Genomic DNA, 22,069 nt, shown 5'->3' on the forward strand with positions numbered 1-22,069 from the left:
AAAGTGCGACTTGTATATGTTTTTTTCTTCTTCATTATGCATTTTTTGGCTGGTGTGACTTATACTCCAGAGCGACTTATAGTCCGAAAAATACAGTATACACTACATACTCCATATATGTCTTTTTTGTATTTTATTTAGTTTAGTTGAAAAAGACACTAAAATGTCGCTGATATTGGGACCAACAATTTACTGTGATGTTTTAATTTGTGGGAATCTGTCATAAGAGCACATTTTAACACGTTACTATTTGAGAAAAGACTGAAATACATGAAACTACTGCTCATCCAATACAAGGAACGCACTTTAATAAAAAACATGATAATTGTGATGATAAAGTGTTTTTTTTATGTACCTGTTTTGTCATAATAACTTGGCTTTATCATTCATAAAGCTTGATTTTATAGACCTGGACATTTACTAGAGGAATGATGAGCTATTAGAAAATCTGAAAATCTGTTACTTGGTGTCAATCATTTTAAAAAATCGTAAAATTGTGATATTTCTTTAAACAATACTTGTAATGCTAAAATGTGATATCGTCACATCAAATAATGTCTATGTATTTGTGACCATTTGTGATTTTGATTTGACTGTGTTAAACTAAATACTTATGAATAATAAAACTTTACATGTTTGTGTGAAACGCGAAACTGTTATCCACGTTTGTCCCACCTTCATTTTCAATAATGCATTTGAGGATCTGCTCCACCGTGTCCTGGTTTTCGTCGTCGTCATCTAGACCACAGAGAAATTGAACTGTTAAATGCTTGTTAAATGCTATGGAAGAATCATAATATATAAGATTTTGATTTTAAATTGAATAAACATGACCTGTCTATCCTTGTTTCCAATGGTACAGGGTCCCAAGTGTTTCCTGACCATCAGGTGGGTCACAAGAGATTTTTTTTTTGGGTCGCCTTGTCACGATCTGTTTATAAGTCTGAAATATACATACATACATCTCTGTGCACCCCCTGCTCCTCACTTTTTCAGCAGCTCCACCTTGCATAACCAGTTCTGTGGGAAACACTGATTTTTGGACTATAAGGCGCACTTAAAATCCCTTAATTTTCCGAAAAATCAACAGTGCGCCTTATAATCCGGTGCACCTAATGTATTAATTTTGGTGCTTACTGACCTCGAACCAACATATATTCCAACATTTATTCCACTGAGTCGTGTTCTTTAGTCCGACAGAAGGTGGGCCACAAGATAAAACTTACATTGGGATCCTCTGTTGTGTGTCCAGTGTTTTGGAGTAACAGATTACATGTACCAGTGTTACGTAATCAGAGTACAAATTATGAGTAACTGTATTCAGTTACAGTTACTGTTTGAGTGAGTGGTAATTGGATTACAGTTACTTTGTTGAAATAAATGGATTACACAGAGGTATTTTCCTGTTTTCACATTTTCACATTTTGGGCTGTGTCCCACGTCTCCTTCCGTACTGCCAAGACACCGCCGGTAAACTAGAACTAACGCCAGGACTAAAACCAGGACTAAAACCAAGACTAAACCAGGACTAAACCAGGACTAAACCAGGACTAAACCAGGACTAAACCAGGAATAAACCAGGACTAAACCAGGACTAAACCAGGACTAAAACCAGGACTAAAACCAGGACTAAACCAGGTCTAAACAAAGACTAAAACCAGGTCTAAACCAGGACTAAAACCAGTTCTAAACCAGGACTAAACCAGGACTAAAACCAGGTCTAAACCAGGTCTAAACAAAGACTAAAACTAGGACTAAACCAGTTCTAAACCAGGACTAAACCAGGACTAAAACCAGGACTAAACCAGGACTAAACCAGGTCTAAACCAGGACTAAACCAGGACTAAACCAGGACTAAACCAGGACTAAACCAGGACTAAACCAGGACTAAAAACCAGGACTAAACCAGGACTAAAACCAGGACTAAACCAGGTCTAAACAAAATTAATACCAGGACTAAACCAGGACTAAACCAGGACTAAAACCACGACTAAACCAGGTCTAAACTAAGACTAAAACCAGGTCTAAACCAGGACTAAACCAGGTCTAAACAAAGATTAATACCAGGACTAAACCAGGACTAAAACCAGGACTAAACCAGGTCTAAACTAAGACTAAAACCAGGTCTAAACCAGGACTAAAACCAGGACTAAACCAGGACTAAACCAGGTCTAAACCAGGACTAAAACCAGGACTAAAACCAGGACTAAACCAGGACTAAAACCAGGACTAAACCAGGACTAAAACCAGGACTAAACCAGGTCTAAACTAAGACTAAAACCAGGTCTAAACCAGGACTAAACCAGGACTAAAACCAGGTCTAAACAAAGATTAATACCAGGACTAAACCAGGACTAAAACCAGGACTAAACCAGGTCTAAACTAAGACTAAAACCAGGTCTAAACCAGGACTAAACCAGGTCTAAACAAAGATTAATACCAGGACTAAACCAGGACTAAACCAGGACTAAAACCAGGACTAAACCAGGTCTAAACTAAGACTAAAACCAGGTCTAAACCAGGACTAAACCAGGACTAAAACCAGGTCTAAACCAGGACTAATCCAGGACTAAAACAAGGACTACACAAAGACTAAAACCAGGTCTAAACCAGGACTAAACCAGGTCTAAACCAGGACTAAACCAGGTCTAAACAAAGACTAAAACCAGGTCTAAACCAGGACTAAACTAGGAACTAAAACCAGGACAAAACATCTTATTTTAAGATTTCCTCGTCTTTGCTACTTTACGGTAAATAGTCGCTTATTCATGGAGACTTCGGGCTCAACAGACAATATGAAGAGAACAAACATGAATTTTCAGGATGTGGTCGCTACATTCATCTAGTTTTAAAAAGCACGACAATATCAAGTCATCCAAAGTATTCAGATTACTTTACTCACCTTAAGTAACTGTGTAATCTGTAATCTGTCAGGTGAATACATTTTAAAAGTCACACTTCCCAACACTGTGCCTGGACACCACCTCAGATTCATGCAGCTAAAACCTGGAGTCTTCCTGAAGTTAAGAGACAGACCTCTACTTTGACTCTGTTTAAATCCAGGCTCAAAACGGTTCTGTTTGGCTGTGCGTGACTGAAAGGTTTTCATTCTGCACTCTTCTCTCTAATTTAATGTCTCTCTCTTTTTAATTTTATGATGACTATTTATGTTTTGATTTGTTTGTATTGTGATTTTAATGTATTTCTCATTCCGTAAAGTACTTTGGATTACTTTGTGTACCCAATTGTGCTATACAAATGAACTTGCCAAATTGCTGGAGTCAGAAATAACTCACATCGTCGGGGATCGGCCGCACAGAGCGTCTTTAGCCACTTGACCAACGTGCAAAACTTGTCGCTCCTTTTCTTTCCACAACCAACACCATTAAGTTTAGATTATGCCTCTAACGTTAAAATGCCTCAAGCTTGAGCCTTCTACAGCTCTTCACGAGTCCCATAAATCCTCCAGTAATCCAACCGCAACAACAACAACAACAACACACGGAGCCTCACCGTCCTGGTTCTCCAGCTGGTCCTCGTCCTCCAGCTCGTCCTCCATGTGGCAGCTGTAGCCCTTCTTTTTGAGCAGGTGGCAGACGAGGAAGCCGCCCAGCCCCGTCAGGAAGAACAGGAAGACCACCACGAAGATGATGTAGGGAGGCGGGTTCTCCTCCCGCAGCGCCACCTCCTGCTCGCTCATGGTGTATGCGGCACCTGGGACAACAGATACACGGTTTGTAAACGAGTTTGAAACCCCAAAACTGTCCTGTTGTTATCCTGTTATATTTTATTGTTGCTTCATTTAATTCTTTTCTTTGTTGGTTCAATTTGCTAAGCCTAAAAAATCTAAATAATCTAAACGGCATTCTTTCTTCAACCACATTTTCCGTATTCGGTTTGTCCACCTTCTGATAAATGAGAACTCACAGGCTACGTTTATATAATAACGGTCTGAACAGAAGACACAAAAGTGGCGTCGCGTCTTCACTTTTTATTTTTAGTTTAGACGAGCGTTTTCGGGAGGAAATCTGCGTGCATACGGTGACGCAAAAGGGTGTGGAATTCAATTGGGTGTTATTATTATTTGTGAAATGTGGTGCAGTACTTCAGATACGTGATTCTTAGGGTTAGTCACGGTCACTAATCTGCAGCTTCACCTCGATCCACGCTGTGTGGATGTAAACAGACACACGTGAGGAACTACTCTTGCCTTTTTACTTTCAAAGAACGCCTCAAACTGGAGTCACAGCGCTGTTTTGTGGACTGAAGTCATTATCTGCAGAGGACAAATTCTATGGATAATGTGGATGAGATGCTGCACTTTAAATGTACCACTTTATGAGAGGTGAGTAATACAGTCTTCTCATTATTTTCGCTATATCCCGAGTTTGTATTAGTGATGTGTCGGTTGCGAACGATACAGCTCTAAAAACAGGGCTAAACCAGGACTAAACCAGGACTAAACCAGGACTAAACCAGGAGCTAAGCGCGGCCGTTGCCTGATCTAACAGTGTGGTTGCCAAGTTAGTATTAAAAAACTTTTAAATGAATGCTAAAATTAGTATTGAGCATTTTAAAATCTCCATTGTTTTAAAGCAAAAGCGAGTGCCCCCTGCAGAACCCTTATGAGAAAACACAAAGCAGCTTTTTTACTTTCTTTTGTTTTTATTAATAATCCCGTAAAAATCCCAGGCCAACTCTCTTCGGTTTGTGACGCCACATCCAAAAATACATGTTTAAACTTAGGTCCCGTCCACACTAGTTCGTATTCGAGTCGTTTTCGTTGTGGATGCAGTGTTCGTCCACACTAATCCGATTGAAAATGACTCCGAAGACGAAACGATCTGGTGCTGCCAGCTCCCACGAATTAATCTGTGCACAGATCTGATCCAGCACTGTGTGGACGCCTGAAAACGCTGATACTCTGATGTAGGTCTGAGCGCCACGAAGTAATTCACCGCCAAAACACTAAGAAGCTAGAATATATTCATATATACGGTCTGTGCGTACGACCTACAGCGTATAATCTCTAAAAAGTTTAACATGAACCATCTCCAATGCAATAGAAGCACAGAACAGACTCACCATGAGCAGAACACCCCTCTGTCACAGAAAGAACACATATCGTGTCCTTTAGTCCGACAGAAACTGAACCGCATCAGCGCATCCGGAAAGAGCTGTTTTTTGAGCGTTCATTTCATGCAAATTAGCCATGCAGTTTTAAGTTTAGTTTCTGTAAAACGTAAATAAATATGCTCAAAGCTGTGTAGAAAGGAAAGGCTTGCGGACACAGAAACGACGTATCTGGACGCAGATTGTTTCCGATACAGTGATATGTGAATTTGTTTTAGTGTAAACGGGGTCTTACGGGGACTTATAAAGAGTTTAAAGAGTAAAGTTTTTTTTTTTAATATTAGGGTTTAGTGCTGACAGGGGCTACAGTCTCTATTAGGGATGGGCATGATTAATCGATTAATCGATAATTGATCATTAAGAATTTCATCGATTACGTTAATTTTAATTGACAAACTGAATGTATGTTGGTGTGTGTATCGTGACCAAACAGGTGTGTACATGTGTCTCTGCATCAGAAGGAGCGAGACACAAACAGTGGGTCAGTCTGCAACGTACCGAAGCACAAATGTGTATTTAACGATGATTTGTACAAGAAATTCCACACTTTCCGTTGCGTTCGGGACAAGTGTGAGTCCATGTGCACAGTGAACAAAGCAGCACATATGTTTCGGTGTCCAGTGGGAAAAAGTTTTACCAGGTGAAAGTTGCTCAATGTCGATGACGAGTCCCCACCTCCCTCCCCCCGTACGGTGTCCTGGGTTTGACAAACGCAAATCTGGTCACACTGACCTGTATTCACCCGAGTCATGTCTTTTAATCCGACAGAAATTGAACCACATCAGCGACACAAGAGCTGTAGTTATCTTCACTGAGTTTATGCAAATTAGCAATGCGGTTTTAAGTTTTGTTTCTGTGAGAGTTTACAAAAAACTGAATTAAACACATTATAATGTCAAACGGGCTGATGTGGCTCTAGAGTCGTTACGGTTTATATGTCGTAAAGTTGAATTTATTTATGCAGATTAGTAGTGCAGATAGTAATAATAATGATGATCATTTTAATATAAAAACGTTAATGATTAATCGATAATCGATCTTTAATTTCTTCCGACGATCGATTTCATCGAATGCCCATCCCTAGTCTCTATAATCTATAATGTGCTTTTTTTTTCACACTTGTAACGTCGTGCGAACCCATTTGTCTCAGTTTGTTCTGCTGTGTGCTGGAGAATCGAACCTTCAACTGACACAGACCTGAAGACAGAGTGTGGAGCTGGTTCAAACCATCTTCTAGGCCTCCTCAAACCCCGTCTGAAAAAGAGAGAGAGGATTTCAACAGATTTTTTTAAACAAACTTTCAACCACGTTTTAAAATGATTGACCCCCATGCCTGAAACAGAAACAGATGAAAAACTATACATTTTAAGTACTTCAAAAAATGATCTGAGAGCAAATTAGTGTAAACAAAAGCTGCATTTATCCAGCACAATCCTCGGCTGTATCATCGTTACTGCCCCAGGCCTTGGATTGTCATTTGTTCTGTGTGTTCTAAATAAGTTTGCTGACACACCTGGATTCCTGCTGTGGGAGCCCTCGTTTGTGATTGGTGGGGCAGGTCGACGCCCACCTCACCTGCAGCCACCGCCCCCTATTTAAGGAGATTACCAGCACCTGTTCAGGGCTGCTGGCCTTGGTAGTCAGTCTGCCATTTTGTTTCGTGTGTAGTTTAGTTTAGTTCAGTTTTGTGCTTTTTTAAAATTTGGTCACTTGATTCTGTTTGTGGGTTTATGTGGTTTAATTTGGGGAACTTGTGTTTTGGTTTAGTGTGTGTCCCTAAGTTTTACCACTCGTTTTTTGTAAGCCTGCGTGACCCCTTTTCTGGCACAAAACTCTGTTTATTCTGTTGTTCTGTTTCTTAGTTTAGGTTGCTTTCTGTATATTTTTAGTGTTTTGTTAATTTACCTTTACATTCCTGTTAATTAAACATTATTTAATTTATTCCATTTTACATCTTGGTTTTATTTTTGTTACTTCCCTCACCCCAAACGAGCTGGGTCGTAACAATCATCCTGCTGGAACAAACTCTCCACATCTGAATATTTTATGTGTGAATCCATTTACACAGGTACTGCCTGGATAACAGATACCAGCGAAAAGACATAACACGGACTTCAACGCAAAAGTGATTTCACTGACTATGTTTAGTGACCAAAGGCACATTTACATTACATTACATTTACTTTACTACTTTTCAGAGTACTTTTCTCGCAGCGCACTTTTACTCCCACTTGAGCAATATTTTTATTGAAGTAACTGTACTCTTACTTGGGTAAAAGTGTTGGTTACTTTTCCTACTGTGAGTAAGTATACAAGTGATTAAATCTTTATGTTCAAAATTTGACATGATTTTGCAGCGCTCCTTCAGGCATGATTTTATTTGTTTCATTTTTGTGTCCATCCTTTTGAAATATCCAATTGCATTAATACTTCTACTTGAGTAATATTATTCTGAAGTAGTGTCTTACTTTAACCACTACTTTGTACTTCTACTTGAGTAATATTATTTTAAAGTACCATTACTCTTACTTGAACCACTACTTTGTACTTCTGCTTAGGGGTGTGCAAAAATATCGACATATCGCATCGTTTAATGTGATGATACAGTATCGATATCGTGGGCTGCTGTATCGATATATCACCAAGAGTATTGTTTGGTATATTTTACAAAATTTTACTGAATTATTTGGTTACAGAGCTACAGTTTTGTTGCTTGTTCAGAGGAAGGAAACTCGTTTATGCGACACGTTTGACATTTTCACTGTTTTGATAATTATTAAAATGTTTGTGTTTCATATGAACTTTGCACAAGAAGTGGTTTAACAAAAACTTTTAGTATCACAGCCATGATTTAGTCTTTATTTTTTATTGAACCATATTGAATCATTTTGAAATATATCGTATCAAATCGAAAGTGCACTGTATCAAGATATGTATCGTATCGAGGCATGTATCGTATCGGCAACTTCTTAATGATACCCAGCCCTACTTCTGCTTGAGTAATATTATTCTGAAGTACCATTACTCTTACTTGAACCACTACTTTGTACTTCTACTTGAGTAATATTCACTCTGAAGTAACAATACTCTTACTTCAACCACTACTTTGTACTTCTACTTGAGTAATATTATTTTGAAGTAACATTACTCTTACTTGAACCACTACTTTGTACTTCTCCGTGAGTAATATTACTCTGAAGTAACGTTACATTTACTTGAGTATAATTTTTGGCCATCCACCTCGGCCAGTGACCAGATTTAAACTTTTTTTTGTTGTTGTAAATATTAGTTGATAAAATAGAAACGTTTCTGTATTTTTGTAAACCCAGTGACTCCAGTTTTGATATTAATACAACAGAATCGAATTTTTCAGCAGAAGTTGTAGTGCTTCTACTTGAGTAATGTTATTGTGAAGTAGAGTCTTACTTTAACCCTTACTTTGTACTTCTACTTGAGTAATATTGGATGGATATGAATAAATAGTCATTAAACTTGAATAAAACCAAGACAATGATGTTTGGCAAACACAAGATCAACACTGACGGATTGAAGAATAGAAACAGAAAACAGAAATAGAAAATGTAAATGAAAATAAATTCCTGGGAGTTATAATGGACAGTAAATTATCACGGAAAGCCCACATTAAATATATAAAAACAAAAATGTCCAAAAAAAGTGAAATATTACCTTGATCAAAATGCCCTTTGCACATTCTACTGTTCATTGGTTCTTCTTTATTTCACATATTGCTCCTGACGAATCCTGACCTGATCTTGTCAAATATTATACACTGGTAATTTTATTTAGAGCATTCAACAATTTACTACCAAGTCATCTACAAAACTTGTTCAAAATGAGAGAGAGAACTATGGAAATTTCAAATTGCCCAATGTTTGAACTACCTATAAATGTTTCTTTGTGTCTATATGTGGTGTAAAAGTCTGGATACACGTCTGAAGCGACGCCAAAATATCCATAAATTCAAGTTTTTATATAAACACATGGTCTGGTCAAGACATAACATGGACTTCAACGCAAAAGTGATTTCACTGACAGTGAGTGCGTATACATGCACATCAATAACCCGGTTATGATCGGGTTTTTTGAGTATCCCGGTTTCTTGATGGTGCATGTAAACGCAGTAACCCGGTTTCAGTAACCCGGTTATGGCAGTATCCCGGTTATTAGAAACCGGGTTACTGTAGCTGGTTTATTCCGATAAGTAACCGGGTTACTTGTGGCATGTATACACAGTACCCCGGTTTCTAATAACCAGGATACTGTAACCGGGTTACTGAAACCGGTTACTGCGTTTACATGCACCATAAAGAAACCAGGATACTCAAAAAACCCGTCATAACCGGGTTATTGATGTGCATGTTACACACTCAATGTTTTAGTGACCGCATAGTACTTTACTTTACTACATTTCAGATACTCCAGCGCACTTTTACTCCTACTTGAGTAATATTTTTATTGTACTCTTACTTGGGTAAAAGTGTTGGTTACTTTTCCCACTGTGAGTAAGTATACAAGTGATAAAATCTTTATGTTCAAAATTTGACATGATTTTTGCAGCGCTCCTTCAGGTATGATTTTGTTTGTTTAATTTTTGTGTCCATCCTTTTGAAATACCAGAGTTTGTGTATCCAATTGCATTAATACTTCTACTTGAGTAATATTATTCTGAAGTAGCGTCTTACTTTAACCACTACTTTGTACTTGTAAGAAGACTTAAAACCAGGGGGGAACAGGGCCTTCTCTGTGGCCGAAATGGTTTTGTTTGTAAAATGTGCTATACAAATAAAGTCGGATTGGATTGGACTGGATTGAAGACTGTAATATAATTCTGAAACAGTGTTACTCTTACTTGAACCACTACTTTGTACTTCTACTTGAGTAATATTACGCTAAAGTACCATAAAGTTACCACAGATTATATAATTTCTGGTAAGTGCCGTCCGTTACGTGACTTGTATCTGTCGTCTGTTACCGTTGTCTGTATCCTTAACCTGACCATTGTTGGTGTCCTTATGTTACACTACCAAACTACGGGCGAGTTTCAGCCAGTGTTGTTTTAACGTTTAGATCTGAAGATTAGACTAGACCTGGATTAGACCTGGTTTAGACCTGGTTTTAGACCTGTTTTAGAGAGAGACCTTTTAGACCTGGTTTTAGACCTGGGTTTTAGACCTGGTTTTAGACCTGGTTTAGACCTGGTTTAGATTTAGACCTGGTTTTAGACCTGGTTTTAGACCTGGTTTAGACCTGGTTTTAGACCTGGTTTAGACCTGGTTTTAGAGTTTTAGACCTGGTTTTAGACTGGTTTTAGACCTGGTTTTAGACCTGGTTTTAGACCTGGTTTTAGACCTGGTTTTAGACTGGTTTTAGACCTGGTTTTAGACCTGGTTTTAGACCTGGTTTTAGACCTGGTTTTAGACCTGGTTTTAGACCTGGTTTTAGACCTGGTTTAGACCTGGTTTTAGACCTGGTTTAGACCTGGTTTTAGATCTGGTTTTAGACCTGGTTTTAGACCTGGTTTAGACCTGGTTTTAGACCTGGTTTTAGACCTGGTTTTAGACCTGGTTTAGACCTGGTTTTAGACCTGGTTTTAGATCTGGTTTTAGACCTGGTTTAGACCTGGTTTTAAGACCTGGTTTTAGACCTGGTTGGGGGGGGGGGTACAGCCCAAAATGTAAAAACAGGAAAATACCTCCATGTAATCCATTTATTTCAACAAAGTAACTGTAATCTAATTACCACTCACTGAAACAGTAACTGTAACTGAATACAGTTACTCATAATTTGTACTCTGATTACGAAACTCCGGTACATGTAATCTGTTACTCCCCAACACTGATTTTAGCTGACGTCATTTTTATTAAAAGCCCGCGTTGCTGCTGGGAAATATTTTGGTCGGAGGCAAGAAACACGATAGCGTCAAACACAGTGCGTAACCTCGTGTATTTATCCCCGATAATGGTAAATTCCTGCTGCATTATCGGGATGCACAAATAGAAGCACGGAAGAAGAAAAATGTCTTTTTCATATTCTGAGTGAAAAGAACCGCTAACGGTGAATTAAACGGCTTTCAAACATCCGCAGAGCAAACGTAGAAGATCCGAGCAAACCGTGGACTCCAACAAGTTCAACAACACATCGAGACTCTTTTCATCTTTTCTGCTGTGAATGGCCCAGGAGTTTCCACCAAGTCATTGTGGATATCGCCGAAGTGAATATTTGTCCAGGTAGTTGGCGATTCAAACCAGAAATTTGGTTTGGTCCACCTTTTGTACGGGTTGAAAAGGGTGATTTGTCGTCCGTCGATGCTTATGACCAATTTCTGGTCAAATGGTCTTGGGTCCTCTGCCGTTAGAGTGGATAAATAACCGGGATCAATACCCTTTACGTGCTTTCTCGCTCCGTCAGTCATGTTGAATTAGTGTTTCTTGCCGCCGACCAAAATAATTCCCAGCATGCAACGCGCGCTTTTGTCAACAATGAAACTCGTCTATAACAGTGACTCTTTGTCCGCACGTGTAAATAGTTCATATAGTTTAATGTAAAATGTCTGAAAATTGCAAAAGAAAGCTCATTGTGTTAGATTAGAAGAGTGGGGGTGGGATTAAATACATTTTCTTTTTCCCACTCCCAATTTTTTGTTGTGTGTTGTTGTTGTCATTACTGTTATGGTTTCACTTAAGTCATATGTTCCATTGTATAAGAATGTAAATCTCTACTTGCCCCAAATAAATAAATAAATAAATAAATAATAATAATAAATATGATTCTGAAGTAGCATCACTCTTACTTGAACCACTACTTTGTACTTCTACTTGATTAATACTACTCTGACGTAATTTTGCTCTTACTTCAGTATAATTTTTAGCCATCCACCTCGGCTAGTGACCAAATTTAAACATTTTTTTTTAATAATAATAATAATAACCTGTTCAAACTGGCATTACCCCCATGATTCCCCCGTTTTGTCACAGTTTATTTGTTTGTAAAGCGTCTCTGAGTGTCCAAAAAAAGCTCTATTTAAGTCGGATGTATTATTATTATTTTTTTTTGTAAATATTAGTTGATCAAAATAGACACTTTTCTCAATTTTTGTAAACCCAGCGACCAACAAAACTGCCAGTTAAACATCAGTTGTATAGCCATTAGTGTTAGAATACTAAAATCGAACTCCAGTTTTGACATTAATACAACAGAATCGGATTTTCAACGGAAGTAGTAGTAGTAGTAGTAGTAGTACTTTCTTTTCTTTTCCCATGTGGTCTTTTATCTGTGTAATCCCTCAGTGGTCCAGGTAGGTTCCACAGTGCTTCAAGGGCGTTTACTCGTCTATTTGCTCTTTATATTTGCTCTGATAAAGCTCAAGATTGTTCTAAAACTATTCAGGGAAGCTTAATTTCTGGGACTTCTTTAGTGCTGATACCTGCTGAAATGAGCACCGATACTAGTTTTAGTGCTGATTACTATCTGAATGTTGTTACTTTTGACAACCCTAATAGCCTAAAAGTAAAAAATAAAAGCTCAAATTCTGGCAAATAACAAAAAAAAATCATTCAAACTATAAGCCTTGTAGAGAAATCCAGTGCTTACCATATTCTCTTTGCTTTTTCCCAATAGTTAAATCCAAACGGTTTGTCCATTTGCGTGAGTTTTCTAAAGGTTTGGTAACGCCGCACTGAGTTGTAGCAGCGGTGGCTCCTCTGATGGGTGAGGGCGAGGGAGGGGAGGGGGAGGGGGGAGGGGGGGTGTCCCTGTGGGCCCCTCCCTCTGTATCTGCACCAGTGAGGGGCCATGAGGACTCCACAAAAACAGGGGAAACCCAAAGACAATTGTTTACTTTTGGAAGCTTAAGATAAGTTTGAAAAAAAAAAAAAAAAAGGAGAAAACCGTGAAACTAAACGATGCAGATGAGACTGTACCATGTAATAAAGTAAAAAATGTTTTTGCCCCAGTACAGATATGTCGTAAAAGCAGATCTTGAGGCCAAAATGAGACTGTTTGGCGCCACTAAAAAGGACAAAGGACAAAAAAGCGAAAAAACACTAAACAAACAACAACACCAGGATCATGCAGAAAGGGTTAATACGAACGTTTTAAGACCAAAATGAGGCTCACTGCAGCAGTTACACAGCCTGATCCATCAGACGGTTTCACTTCATGGAAACAGTCTGACCTCGCTCGACAGTAGGCAGTAGGGATGGGCATTCGATGAAATTTTCTTAATCGATCGTCGAGAGAATTAACGATCGATTAATCATTAACGTTTTTATATTAAAATGATCATAATTATTATTACTATCTGCACTACTAATCTGCATAAATAAATTCAACTTTACGACAAATAAACCGTAACGACTCTAGAGCCACATCAGCCATTGACATTATAATGTGTTTAATTCAGTTTTGTTCAACTCTCACAGAAACGAAACTTAAAACCGCATCGCTTATTTGCATAAACTAAGCGAAGATACAAACTGCAGCTCTTGTGTCGCTGATGTGGTTCAATTTCTGTCGGATTAAAAGACATGACTCAGGTGCAGTGTGTGTTGACTCGACGCAGAACTATAATTCAGCCTTAAACAGTCTTTGCTGCCTCCCACTGTTACATAATATTCTGTTATATGTACATTTTTATCTATGCTTAGTCCTAGCTTGATTGCACAAATTGAAGTCTTCTCAAGCACAATAACAACAAAATCTCCCGTCTTATTCTCCCTAAAAACTGCTAACCCTGTAGTTTAGATCTGTACAAACACATCCTGAAATTAGATTCTTGTCTAAGTGTGCCGCATCACATTTCAGTCTTTTTGTCAATCCTTCTGGACGCACTTGAAATATGAACTCTGAACAGATCCAATCACAGATAAAAAAAAAAAAAAATCACATTTATTTTATTTTCTCCAAACTGTTGAGCCTTACAGTTGTCAGACTCTTTTCGTTTGTTATCGCTTTGTCTGGAATGTTTCACAGTGTGGCATTAAACCTTTCTATCGTCACGGAGACCAAACCAGACCAAGTTACAGGTCCGATCTGTGGAGAGGCGACCCCGCTCACAGTCAGAACAGCCTGTTTTTCTGGGTATTTTTGAGCTAAAAAACCACCTGTGATTGCATAAATGTGAGGTAGAGCTGTTTAATGTCACACTGTGGAACATTCCGGGCAGAGCGATGATGTATTCCCAGCTAACTTTGTTTTCACATGGTCTCTTCTGCTGTGGCACCTCAGGCGTGACATAAACAGTTTGTTTGAGGGTGAGATGGTTCAACAGAAGCTTATCATGCAGCTCCTTCTGTCTTATCTGCTCCTCTGACGCCGCACATTCACTTATCAAAAACCACTAGGCCCTACACGCGACCTATACGTCTTATCGTCAATATTCCCTGGAAGTGTGAAGCTAACTGCAACACTACTCTGCTTGAAGCTCTGTGGCTCAAATTTGACTCAATCAGATTTTTTATTTTAATAAAATTTGACCAGAAAGAGCTGACTAAGGCTACGTTCAGACTGCAGACTGAAGTGACCCAAATCCGACTTTTTCACCCCTATGTGACCTGTATCTGATCTTTTAATGACACAGATCAGATTTTTTTTTTCAAATGCGACCCAGGCCACTTGGATATGTGCTCCTAAAACCGATACATATCCGATCTTTTGACATGCGACTTCAGTCTGAACGGAGAGGTCGCATTCATCCCACCTACAAGTCACAAATGTTCTTCTCGTCAAACGAAAAATGTGTCTGAACGCCGTGTCAGTGAAGCAGTGGAGCACATCACAAGCCCTCCACTCTCGGCTGTGACTCTGCACCCGCATGTTCTTTTCTACGGACGTCGCTGCCACTGCCCCACAAAACGCCACGGCCAAAAACTTCGTCCTTCTCAATCTCCTCATGGACGCGAGCATTGAGCACCTGGAGATTTTAAAGTTCCTCTCGTACCGGAGCCAGAACATGAACAACTTACTTGTTTTAAGGAGGAGATTGAGAAGGAGAAGGACGAGGTTTTTTGGTCGTGGTGTTTTGTGGGGCAGCGGCAGCGACGTCCGTTGAAAGGAACGTGTGGATGTGGAGACGGAGCCAAGAGTGGTGAGTGGTGATGTGCTTCACTTCAGTCACACGGAGTTCATTCACAATTTTCGCCTACTTCAGCGCAGAATAGTGACGTTTGTGGCTTGTTGATAACGTGTAGGTCGGATAAATGCACTTTGACCGTTCAGACTGAAGTCGCATGTCAAACTAGAAAAGCACTCAGAGAGCGCAGACCTCCGCCAAGGACCACCCCCATTTTTTATATAAATTGCGGTAAAATCAGTCTTCTGGATCAGATCCGGATCAGCCTTTGGAATATGAAAGAGGATCCCATTGTCCATCCCTGAGTCAAATTTCATGGGGTTTGGTCAATAATTAACCGAGATATTGAGAAACAAAATTTTTGGCCCCATTTACCACAATGTTAACTAAAATTTCAAAGTGATCCAGAATCCAGGATTTCTTCCGGATCACCCCCAAAATGAAATCAGTTCTTCCTTTTCACATTTCCAACAAATCCTGAAAATTTCATCAAAATCGGTCCATAACTTTTTGAGTTATGTTGCTAACAGACAAACAAACAAACAAACAAACAAACAGACAAACGCCGGCAAAAACATAACCTCCTTGGCAGAGGTAAAGATCAGATATGTATCGGATTTAGGAGCACATTTCCATGTGTCCTGGGTCACATTTGAAAAAATCGGATCTGTGTCGTTCAGACTGTCATTAAAAGATCAGATACAGGTCACATAGAAGCCAAAAAATCGGATTTGCGTCACTTCAGGCTGCAGTCTGAACGCAGCCTTGGCTATCGTGAGAAAAAAGCGCATTACAGTCGTCTAAACGAGAGCAGCGAAAAAGCGCGAGACTTGTTCAAGAGTATTAAAAGATAAAAACGGTTTCTCTTTAGATAAAAGCCGCAAATGATAAAAGGAGGATTTGACGACTGCGTTTACTCGTTTGTCAAATTTTAAATCACAAAGTTAATACCCCATACAAGAGTAATACCTCGTCATCTTTACTACACTCCACATCCAGATAGAAGAACTGCAGATATTCTGACATCTCACTGCACCAAAGTCATCTATATTTAGACCGCCACAGACTGAGTGAGTGAGACTGTGGAAAGTTCCCATGCATAGAGGCCGGACCCGCACAGTCCACAGAGGCCCCCGCTTTAAGACAACAACATCCACCCGCCCTATCTCGTGATCTGGCCCTCACAATGTGGCTTTAGCCTTCACTACTCACAGCACCCTGCACGCAAGTTTTCATAGAAGCTGTCGGCCTCCTGAACTGTTTCCTGACGTCCAAGCATAGTCCTCACTTTTCCTACGCAGTCATAGTGTCCTAATAACTCACCGTGATGAGTTTATAAGCACTTAACGACAACAAAAGTGCTAGTGTTACTTCTAAGGATGCACCCCAGGAAGTCTCATAATATTAGAACTTTTATTGACACAAAGCTGTTCTGCAGTTACTTGACAGATAAATAAAAGCGACATCACACATTTGGATCAGTTTTGTCTCATTTTCATCCTGGTTTAGGCCTGGTTCAGTCATGGTTTAGTCCCGGTGTAGACCTGGTTTAGTCCTGGTTTAGTCCCTGTATAAACCTGGTTTAGTCCTAGTTTAGTTCTGCTTTAGACCTGTTTTAGTCCTGGTTCAGTCCTGATTCAGACCTGGTTTAGACCTGGTTCAGTCCTGGTTCAGCTCTAGTTTAGTCCTGGTTTAGTCCTGGTTCAGTCCTGGTTCAGCTCTAGTTTAGTCCTGGTTTTAGTCCTGGTTTAGTCCTGGTTTAGTCCTGGTTCAGTCCTGGTTCAGCTCTAGTTTAGTCCTGGTTTAGTCCTGGTTTAGACCTGGTTTAGTCCTAGTTTACACCTGTTTTAGTCCTGGTTCAGTCCTGGTTCAGCTCTAGTTTTGTCCTGGTTTAGTCCTGGTTCAGCTTTAGTTTAGCCCTGTTTTAGTCCTGGTTCAGTCCTGGTTCAGCTTTAGTTTAGCCCTGTTTTAGTCCTGGTTCAGTCCTGGTTCAGCTCTGGTTAAGCTCTGGTTCTGTCCTGGTTCAGTCCTGGTTCAGCTCTAGTTTAATCCTGGTTCAGTCCTGGTTCAGCTCTAGTTTAATCCTGGTTTAGTCCTGGTTTAGTCCTGGTTAAGTCCTGGTTCAGCCCTGGTGTAGCCCTGGTTTAGTCCTAGTTTAGTTCTGCTTTAGCCCTGGTTTAGTCCTGGTTTACACCTGTTTTAGTCCTGGTTCAGTCCTGGCTCAATCCTGGTTCAGCTCTGGTTAAGTTCTAGTTCCGTCCTGGTTTAGTCCTGATTCAGACCTGGTTTAGTCTTGGTTCAGTCCACATATGGCGCAAGAGTTCAGCATCTTCGCAGTTCTTTAGGTGAGAGTAACTTAAAGTGCTGCCGTGGCCGTGTAATGTCTCACGAAGGTGGTTGCATTATTATTAACAACTCTCTGGCGTAGCAGCTTCCAGCAAATTTTAACAAGACAAACTATTTCCTGTTTACTTGAAGAAGGTCACAGGTCATGGAGGCTAGAATAACACGGATGTCCTTACAGTCTCACCTCTGAAATGCTAAACTAATACAACAGTCCCGTGCATTTCAGAACACGTTTGTAGAGGTCTAAACGGCAGGCTCATCAGCTTTTACACAGAATAACCCCAGAAGACCCCGTACAGACACAGGGACATTTCCTTCTCCACAGAGGATATTATAAATAGTAACATTTGATTTGTTTTACTTACTGTGAACTCCATCTGATTTTAGAACATCACTGGAAGACTGCATTTCCATTATGTCATCTTGGTAACTGATTACGCAGGGCACGACCTAAAAAAAAAAAAAAAAACTGATTAAAATTGTTCCTGCATGCCGTACATCTTCTCTAACAATCTCACGATCTGCCCAGAGCCGCTAACACTCCCTCCATGCTTCAAAAATACAATAAATCTACAGTATTTAGTTGGTTCAAAAGTTTGGGGTCACTTAGAAATGTCCTTATTTTTGAAAGAAAAGCACTTTTTTCTTTCAATGAACATCACTTTAAACTAATCAGAAATACACTCTATATATTGCTAATGTGGTAAATGACTATTCGAGCTGCAAATGTCTGGTTTTTGGTGCAATATCTACACAGGTGTACAGAGGCCCATTTCCAAAATCTATCACTCCAGTGTTTTAATGGTACAATGTGTTTGCTCATTGTGTCAGAAGGCTAATGGATGATTAGAAAACCCTTGTGCAATCATGTTAACACAGTTCAAAACAGTTTTGCTGGTTAGATTCAGATTCAGAAAACTTTACTGATCTCATAAGGCAATTCATTAGCAGCATCTCAGAGCAAACCCAAACACAAACAAAAACTAGAAAAGCACTCAGAGAGCGCAGACCTCCGCCAAGGACTACCCCCATTTTTTATATAAATTGCGATAAAATCAGTCTTCTGGATCAGATCCAGATCAGCCTTTGGAATATGAAAGAGGATCCCATTGTCCATCCCTGAGTCAAATTTCATGGGGTTTGGTCAATAATTAACCGAGATATTGAGAAACAAAATTTTTGGCCCAATTTACCACAATGTTAACTAAAATTTCAAAGTGATCCAGAATCCAGGATTTCTTCCGGATCACCCCCAAAATGAAATCAGTTCTTCCTTTTCACATTTCCAACAAATCCTGAAAATTTCATCAAAATCGGTCCATAACTTTTTGAGTTATGTTGCTAACAGACAAACAAACAAACAAACAAACGCCGGCAAAAACATAACCTCCTTGGCGGAGGTAATAAAGTGTGTCAGTCCATTGCCGTCCACCAGTGGAACTCAAAATAAAAAAAACAAATTGCAATGTAAAACTTTCATAAAACTGTACCCTTAGAATTTAATAATTTAATAGCACAGGGCACGAAAGAATTAGAAAACCGGTTGGTTTTCCGTATTGGAGCATAAAGCCAGAGGATGGAGCGGCTGAGCCAGGAGACACTCGGCTTTGCTCAGCACCTTGCTCCTCCCACAAAGAGCAGCTCCCTCAGTTTGATCCCTGTGATTTTCGAGCAAGTTTTAACAATATTTTGAAGTTTGTTTTTATCCTTCACAGACAAGGATTCAAACCAGCAAATAAAAGAAAAAGTAAGAAGACTTTCGATAAAAGAACAATAAAAACTGTTAAGAATCATTTTGTTCACATTAAAAGAGTTCAGTTTCCTCAATAAATATAATCTTTGCTGCCCTCCTTATGATGCTTTCAGTGTTTAGGTCAAATTTCAGTTTATTGTCCATCACGGTGACCAAATATTTGTAACTATCAACTATTTCAACATCATCACCGTGGATGACACTAACACTGTGTGAAGGTGCACGTCTATAATCAATCACCATGTCCTTAGTTTTGGCAACGTTCAAATCCAGGTAGTTTTCCTCACACCACTGGACAAACTGCTCCAGTGCAGGACCATGATTTCTCTCAGATCCTGAAAGCAGTGACACCTGGACAGTGTCATCTGAATATTTGATTAAGCGTCAATTTTCCTTTGAGGATCTGCAGCTGTCCGTGTACAGAATAAAAAGGAGAGGTGACAGTACACAACCCTGAGGAGATCCAGTGTTGGAGATGGAGGGAGGTTAGAGAAGCTATAAAACTGACCTTCCTTTGAGCAGGTTGAGTATCTGAATCTGGAATATCACATTTGTGGGGTCAATTAAACGCTCAAAATGGCCAGAAAAAGAGAACTTTCATGTGAAACTCGACAGAAATGACGGCTATTCCGTGCGAGAAATTGCCAAGAAACTGAAGATTTCCTATAACTTTGTGTACTACTCCCTTCTTAGAACAGCACAAACAGGCTCTAACCACAGTAAAAAGAGAAGTGGGAGGCCCCGTCACACAACTGAGCAGAAAGATAAGTACATTAGAGTCTGTAGTTTAGAAATAGACGCCTCACAGTTCCTCAACTGGCAGCTTCATTAAATAGTACCTGCAAAATGCCAGTGTCAACATCTACAGTGAAGAGGCGACTCAGGGATGCTTGTCTTCAGGGCAGAGTGGCCATATCTGAGACTCGAGACTGATCCTTAGTCCAGGAGTTTATGATCCATTGGCAGATCGTGGTGTAATTCACCTGGCGTCGCCTCCCTGTCTTGGTGAATGTGGATTATGAATATGAATGTGGGTGGATCATTTAAGATTGTTTTTAATTACATCAATTAACTACGAGTCACAGTAATTTAGGCTGGTGGCACGATGTCATACCGTCACCTGGACGGTAAAAACAAGGAAATGGAGCACTGTGAGCACTGAAGCTGCAGCATCCGATTTTGAGCCGAGGAAGATGGCAAGTGTGAAAACACTCTTTTCATGGACAGACGACAAGGTTCAGTTGTTACTGAAAGTAACACTGGATTAGTAAGTAGTTCTACCTTCACTGTTTCCCGTTTGTCTCTGGTTTGTTTAAACTATTTTCCCCAGTAGCATCACATGACCAATGTCACGAACCCAGAGAATCAGAAGGGAGCAAGTCACAGTGACGTGGTCCAATAAAGACGCAACTAGAACTCCTACATCAGTGTATCAGTGTTTTCAGGCTTCCACACAGTGCCGGATCAGATCTGTACTCAGATGAATTTGTGGGAGCTGGAGGCACCAGATCGTTCTGTCTCTGGAGCCGTTTTCTATCGAATTAGTGTGAGCGAACACTGCATCTGCAACGAAAACAACTCACATACGTGCTAGTGTGGACGGGGCCTTAGTTGGTTAAAATACGTTGATATGATGTTAAAAACTGATCTCAAAAAAACAAAACGTTTCAAAAACTGGTGAGCTAGATAGCCACAAGAGCAGCCAACCACTCCGTTGTTATTTGAAGAATGTGCTCGGTGATTGTTCAGTGAAGAGGCCGTAGTTTGTTGCTACTGATCTAAAATGACCACGTAAACGCCTGAACACAATATTTTCTTGGCTGTTTTTTACATGATGCAATTGAATGCCTCTCCCAGTCTGCACCTAATGTAAATCAGAGTGCACTGTTACATGCACCAAGTATCTGAGTACATACAGACTTCTCCAGGTGTGTCATTGGGATCTTTGAGATTCCATTTACGTTGCCTCAATCGTAGTTCAAGTGTTTACACACATTTTGATCAGTCGGTTTATTTAAATCAATCAGTCTAAAATGAACTAATGTGCATGTAAACATAAATACTGTATGGCAAACTCTGTGCCAAAAACACTGATATTTTGGTTGAACCCGATGAGTCATGAAAAGTGCGTGTGTTCTTGTTGGTAAATGTGAGACGCTTCCTGTTTGTTAGTCAGAAGCACGACTCAGCACTATCTCACCTCACCGAAGTGCAGCAGTGTGTCCTCTCCCAGGCACGTTATGAAATATGAGCTGCACTGAACCAGGCCTGAGCGCACTCTGCACACAGCCGACAAACTAAAATCATAGACACACAATGGATCTGGCTAAATTTATAACTACTTTGCAGGTGAAATGATATGGCGTATGACAGGGGTTTTCAAATTGGGTGAATGTGAGCCTCCCCTTAGAGTAGGTAAAGAGAGCCTGATAATATATTTGCTTAATATTGTATTTCCAACTTCACGCAGGCCTAACTGTGGCGACTTTTAACATCACTGAACATCAGAAGGCCTATCCAAATCAACAGAACATGCTTAACATTTGAAATCGGTGCCAAAACTACCGCAGACGACTCCTGATGACTTGCCTGTCTTCGCCACACGATAAGATGCTTCAGTTGCCTTGATGTTATTAGTGCCAAACAACTGCATAATGCTTTTCTGTGACTGCAAATCAACACGCTTCCTCTCAAAAAACTCAACTGGCTTATTCATTATATTTGCTTGCTTTGTCTCAGTGTGACGC

General features: G+C 39.8%; 1 protein-coding gene across 4 annotated transcripts in view; it reads right to left on the reverse strand.

The window, feature by feature from the left end:
- rell2 (RELT like 2) overlaps positions 1-22,069 on the reverse strand; it is a 35,138-nt gene that overhangs the window by 8,017 nt on the left and 5,052 nt on the right. The window contains exons 2-5 of one of the 4 annotated variants that reach the window (XM_055158937.1): positions 17,935-18,019; positions 6,314-6,387; positions 3,514-3,714; positions 676-738 (exon numbers count right to left, since the gene is read on the reverse strand). In XM_055158937.1, the coding sequence (XP_055014912.1) occupies positions 676-738; positions 3,514-3,700 (250 nt within the window). In that variant the 5' untranslated portion in view covers positions 3,701-3,714; positions 6,314-6,387; positions 17,935-18,019. Of the gene's footprint in view, positions 1-675; positions 739-3,513; positions 3,715-6,313; positions 6,388-12,744; positions 12,884-17,934; positions 18,020-22,069 lie in introns of those variants that run through there. The other 3 variants (XM_055158935.1, XM_020939542.2, XM_055158936.1) reach the window with 3 other exon arrangements.

The sequence above is a fragment of the Boleophthalmus pectinirostris genome, unplaced genomic scaffold (genome assembly GCF_026225935.1).
Source record: "Boleophthalmus pectinirostris isolate CB_2022bp ecotype Guang Dong unplaced genomic scaffold, ASM2622593v1 HiC_scaffold_23, whole genome shotgun sequence".
Lineage (NCBI taxonomy): Eukaryota > Metazoa > Chordata > Actinopteri > Gobiiformes > Gobiidae > Boleophthalmus > Boleophthalmus pectinirostris.